Here is a 5,888-nt window from a genome sequence, read left to right on the forward strand (position 1 = left end):
TTCTTCTTCTTCTTCTTCTTCTTCTTCTTCTTCTTCTTCTTCTTCTTCTTCTTCTTCTTCTTCTTCTTCTTCTTCTTCTTCTTTTTTTTTGAGACAGGCCTCACTATGTGTTCTAGGCTGGCCTTGAACTCAGAACAATCTTCTTGCCTCAGCCTCCTGAGTGCTGGGATTGCACGCGTGCACTGCCATGCACACCCAGCTCCTTTTCCTTTTTGCAGTATCGGGAATGGATCCCAGGGCCATACGCATGCGAGGCCAGCGTTCTCCAAGGGAGCCACACCGCCGCCCCTTTTCCTTCCTAGCGCTCTGTCGTGAGCGCATCCTAACAATGCTCTGTGAATAGGCATGCGTGACAGCGAAGAGTCTGCCTTGCTGGGCTCACAGCGCCCTCCCAGTTCCTATTCCCAGTTCCCACACACCAGTGTCTGTCTCTGAGCTAAGCACTCCTGAACACTCTTTGATAATAACATGCAGGGCAGTAACTGTTACTATTCTCTTATTTTGTTACAAACTTTTGCTTTATTTCTTTAGTACAAAGAACCAAACCACTCTTCTGTCTTTAGCACTCAGGAGCTCAGTGTCTTCTTAACACTCTCTGCTTCCCCCAAGGAAAACGGCCTGGACTACGAGGCCTGCCTGGTGGCTCAGTGTGATGCCCTGGTGGAGGCACTGACTCGGCAGAAGGCCAAGCTGCTCACCAAGGTGACCAAGGAGCGGGAGCACAAGCTGAAGGTGGGCAACTGGGGGTTCTCTTCTCAGTGCTGGGCAAGTGCAGGGAGGAGGGCCAAACTGGCTGGTCCCACATCCTGCAGGAGTCAAGTCAGAAGCCACTCTCCCACCTTGCACGGCCCTTGTGTCTATCAGGACGCTCTCAGTCTCATCCTGCAGAGCAGTGACATGGCCCAGCTCTGCTCAGGCCCCCAGCTCTGTCCAGTCTTCACATAATAATACAGGGGGCCCATTTCCACCAGGGGACAGCAAGGTTTCCCCTTCCCCTTCTACAGGTCCCGGCTTGTGTGGATGTTCATAGCTCTCTGACCTGGGAAGGGGTTCTCACTGTTCCAGGTCACTGTCCCATTGTGGCAGAGACTTTTCCCAACCAAATATGTGTACAGGTGAAACCACCAAGCCAGAGGGACCACCTGTGAGCTCCAGATGGCAGAGGAAGGGGAGGAGCCTCCCCCCACGGGAGCTCAGATGAGGCCCTTTCTCTGCAACCCTGCCCAGAAATTTGCAGTGCCGGACAATGGGTCTGTTTACTCCCCACAGAAGAAGATACTAAGGGTTTGCGAGTAGAGCAGGGCTGAGGGCGGAGGTAGTCCAGACCAGCACTGCCTGACCCTGTTGGGGCAGTCGCTGACTCTCAGGGCTGGCTGCTCTTACCCTGAGCCACGGTCACCCAGGGGAGTCTCCACATTGCAGATGGTCTGGGACCAGATCAACCACTGCACGCTGAAGCTGCGCCAGTCCACAGGGCTCATGGAGTACTGTCTGGAGGTGATCAAGGAAAACGACCCCTCGGGCTTCCTCCAGGTGAGGTGCTGCTGGGAGCCTCCACTGGGCTTCCTCCTGCTCCTCCAGCACGACTCCCCAAACTGGCCTAAATGTGAGGCAAAATCCTCTCCTGGCTTGGAGCTGCGTTATTCTCCTTTGCTAAGTGACTCCAGAAGCTTACAGGCTGCAGTCCTCATTTTGCATCATCCAGTAAGCAAAAAGGTGAAAAGGCATCATCCTGGGGACCAACTACCATGCTTGAGCATTCTCCTCCCAAATGGGAAAGGATGTCTTAGCCAAATGGGCTGCGCAGATTGCCCAAGGAGAAGTGAGGTAGCAGAGCCCACACAGCTCATACCTCAGAGGGCAGAGTCCTGCAGGCCTGGGGGTGAGCGGCCCCCACAGAGACCGTGCAGTCTTCCAGGGATCGTTGCTCCAGCCTCATGTGACTCAGGCACAGGAGGAGCTCAGGAATAGGGCAGGGATTTAGTCTCTGCTTGTGGGGATGATGAACCCCTTGATTGTTCCCCAGGAAGGGTGTATAAGCTCGTGGTATGGTCACCAGGACTTTCCAGCAAAGAGAGCAGGGCCGTGGGTGGGATGCAGCTGGAGCTTGCAGCAGAAGCCATAGAGTAACTCGGAAGAGACATGAGGGGGAAGTGGGAGACGCTTCCTTCACACCCTGGGACAAATGATGAGTGTGTTTCACTTTGCAAACTGCTAGATTTGGCAAAACATATAATGAAGGATGCTTTTGCATATTTTAAAAAAAACATTTACTTCACAAAAGAGTTTGGCTGAATATCTTTAAATAGAGCGTCTTTACATTTTCCATGACCAGGCTTCTGAGCTATGATTGAGACAATGCACTGCCTCTTTATGCAGCTAGTTCTGGCCAGTCCTCTTCTGGCTGAGGTCCCTTCATCCGTGCTGTGGCTACAAGGCATAGCTCCTCTTGTCCCTGAGCCACAGACACAGAGTTCCAGCCCTTCCTCCACAGCTGTGCACAATTCTTCCTTCAGTTTGGACCCTCAACCTTGTGCTTCCCCTCCCCAAGATCTCCGACGCGCTGATCAAGCGTGTGCAGGTGTCTCAGGAGCAGTGGGTCAAAGGTGCCCTGGAGCCAAAAGTATCTGCAGAGTTTGACCTGACATTGGACAGTGAGCCGCTGCTGCAGGCCATCCACCAGCTGGACTTCCTTCAGATGAAATGTAGGGGTGAGCCGTGGTTGGCCCCAGTTCAGTGGGTGCTTCTTCCTGGAGGCACCCAGCCTGAGGGGCAGCTTGGGGCGGGCGGGAACCTTCGATGCCCAGGCCAGCAAAGTGGGGTGGGGATGCCAAGTTGCAGGCCTGGATGTGGGGGCTGGGGTCATAGCTCACAGCCAGAGCTGAGCTTCCTACTTATAAACTGAGAACTGCTTGTCATGCAGAAATACAAGCTGGGTCCCATGGCATGAATCCATAAATCCCAACACTCTAGGAAGCTAAGACAGGAAATTACCAAGTTTGAGCCCAGCCTGAGCTCAACATGGCAATTTAGAGAGGCTCTGTCTGAAAATAAAACGGGGGGAGGAGATGAATGGGGGAAGCTCAGTTCAAAGGTCCTGAGTTTAACCCTAGTATCATAAAACAGGAAAAAAAAAAAAAAACCAAAAAAACGTACGGCATCCATCCAGGCTAGGCTGACCATGCCTGGTCGGCTGGTGGCAGGAAAGGACAAGTCTGCAACTCCTCAAGGGCTGAGCTTCTGGTCCAGATAAGGCCATAGGTCATGTACAAACAAATCAGAATATTGCGCCACGTAGTGGTCGGTGCTTTAAATGAAGAGCAGAGCAAGGGGTCCCAGTAGGCGTTGGGGGTGTATTTTGAGGTAACGAGGGGGCAGGGGTAGGAAAAGAAGGAAGGGGGAGTAAGGGAAGCAGATAGAAACAACCTACGAGAAGAGTACCAGAAGCGGCAGGGGGACAGGCAGTGGCAGCAGGAGCAAAAGGAGATGGCTCAGTAGAATAAGCGCTTGCCTGGCAAGCACAAAGGCCTGAGTTCAATCCCCAGTGCCACCAAAAAAAAAAAAAAAAAAAAAGGAACAAGGCTTCTGCTTCCCTAGAAGAGCAGAATGAGCAGGTGGAGGGGGGCAAGAGCGGCGTGCAGAGGGCCCAGGGGACTCAAGGAAGGACTAAGCAAAGATTCCACAATCTGGTCTGCTCCAAAGTTAGCAAGGGAAGGCCGGAGCTTGTCCTGTGCTCCGCGCTGCCCCTCAGAGCCGCCAAGGTTGCTCAGTAAGGAGTGCCCCGCTCGTCCGTCTGCCGAGGACCGGAGGCCACACTCGCAGAGCTGTGGACCCAGAGTCCCGACTGCCGAATGTAGGGCGGCCACTTTTAACCTCACAGAAGAGTGCGGCTCTTGCTCACCCCACCTCACGCCCACGTTGCACACCCTGTGCGATTCTACAGGGTGCAAATGAGATGCAGTGTTAGGGAACCGGAGTGCCCTGTGGGGTGCAGGAGCGACATGGAGGGACAGTTGCCCCAGAAAGCGGTGGTGCCATGGAAGGAGGCTCAGGAGCTCAGGTACTGCTCCTGCCTCGTGAGAGGGGTTCAGAGAGGAGAGCAGGAGGGGATGGGAAGTGACCCGAGGACAGGTGTCTGTGCTGAGAACATGCCAGTAGTCGGATTCCACCCAGCTGGGCTGTTAGCCAACACCTGTAAGGCAGCGACTCCATTCTTGGAACTAAATGGAAGTAAGGCAGTTTATCGAGAACCAATCCTGCCACTTTTCCTTTTAAAAAAGATCAGAGTGGACTATTTCAGTTTCAGAATTCCCTTAAGCCTGATGAATAGAGCTAGAACATGCCATCTCCCACTGTCAGCCTAGGACAGCTCAAGGTACACCTGACTCAGGCCCTGTGCTTGGGGGTTGTCCGCGCTGCTTCCCTTGTCTAGATCTAGTTTCCGACTTCCAAAAGCTTCTCCCAAAGGTTTAAATGCATTGATGCATTTTGTGTCTGTCAGTTCTACATCACTGTCACAAATCCCTGAGACAATCTTTGAAGAAAAAGGTTTATTATACAGTTCCGGAGGTTGCAGTCCATGGTGGGTTGGCCCATTGATTGGTAGTGGGGCAGCACGTCATGGCCAGAGCACAGTAGAGCAAACCACTCTTCTCGTGGCCAGGAAGCAAAAGAGAGGAAGGGGCCAGGCTCTCATAATGCCCTTTGAGGGCATGCCAACAATATCTGGCAACCTCTCAGTAGCCGCTATCCTTTAAAGTTGCCAGTACTCCCAATAATGCCACGCTGGAGATAAATCCTAACATATGGGCCTTTGGGGACAGTTATGATCCCTGTTCCCTGTCTCAAGCATATGCCTCAGGTTGCCTCCCTTTGTCCCAGGCCCTCCAAGAGAGGGCAGCAGGCAGTGTGGACTTGGCTGTGTGCTCTGGCCTCTCAGTAGGCAGGTGGGAAAGAGGAGCACCTTCCTTGGGACACGGGTCCTGAGTGCCACGCCACAGCCACAGCCCTCAGATGCAGGACTTTCTCTAGGTCTCCCTGTGCTTCCCTGTCCACTGGCAGTGGCTGCCAGTGGCCAGAGAGGGCTCAGCCATGTTGTTCTCAGGGGCTTGTGGGAGCAGAACACCGTGAGCTGACCCCACGGTCCCTGTCCCAGTGCCACCCGCCCCACTGCTACAGCTGGAGAAGTGCTGCACCCGTAATAACAGTGTCACACTGGCCTGGAGGACACCACCCTTCACCCCCAGCCCTGCCGATGGCTATGTCCTGGAGCTGGATGACGGCGACGGGGGACAGTTCCGGGTGAGCCCCGCGGGCCCTGGGGATTCCTGGTGCTTGGTGGGAGGGAGGGGAGTGTGCTGGTCTGTGGTGTGTCTCTTAATCACTATGCCACCTGAGAACGGGACCAGCCCACAAGGACCCAAGGGCACAGGCAGCTGCACTTTAGTGAGATCCTGTCTCAGAAACGGGCAGAAGATGCAGCTCAGTGTGAAGGCCCTGGGTTTACTCCTCGGTACTGCATGGCCCCCTACTTTTAGAGGGGGAATCACTGAATTATGTGCAGACTTGAGTCAGGGTCAGCAGACCTTAGCTGGGTGCAGACTTTGGTCTCCCGTGTGGTACAAGTGAAGCAAGAGGGAAGGAGCTCCGTCCCCAGAAACCAGAGAGGAGAAAAAATAGAAGTGGACTGGAGAGACTAAGAGAAGCACCTACAGGGCTCAGAGACAGCCCCTCCTCCCTCGGTGCAGACCACAGCCGAGGCTTGTGGGCAGCGGAAAGCAGGGAAGGGAGAGGCTTTAAGGCTGGGGCCAGGGAGACAGCTCAGTAGAATAAGCACTTGCCTGGCAAGTGTAAGGGCCTGAGTTCAATCCCCAGTTCCAAAAAAAAAA

General features: G+C 54.0%; 1 protein-coding gene across 3 annotated transcripts in view; it reads left to right on the top strand.

Annotated features, from left to right (window-relative positions):
• The window catches only part of Trim67 (tripartite motif containing 67), a 35,107-nt gene that overhangs the window by 23,963 nt on the left and 5,256 nt on the right, over window positions 1-5,888 (top strand). For 2 of the 3 annotated variants that reach the window (XM_023700877.1, XM_012516820.1), the window contains 4 exons: window positions 610-732; window positions 1,423-1,533; window positions 2,552-2,711; window positions 5,156-5,301. In XM_023700877.1, the coding sequence (XP_023556645.1) occupies window positions 610-732; window positions 1,423-1,533; window positions 2,552-2,711; window positions 5,156-5,301 (540 nt within the window). The remainder of the gene's footprint in view (window positions 1-609; window positions 733-1,422; window positions 1,534-2,551; window positions 2,712-5,155; window positions 5,302-5,888) is intronic. The other variant, XM_004640823.1, reaches the window with a different exon arrangement.

Source organism: Octodon degus, unplaced genomic scaffold (assembly GCF_000260255.1).
Source record: "Octodon degus isolate 3935 unplaced genomic scaffold, OctDeg1.0 scaffold00127, whole genome shotgun sequence".
Lineage (NCBI taxonomy): Eukaryota > Metazoa > Chordata > Mammalia > Rodentia > Octodontidae > Octodon > Octodon degus.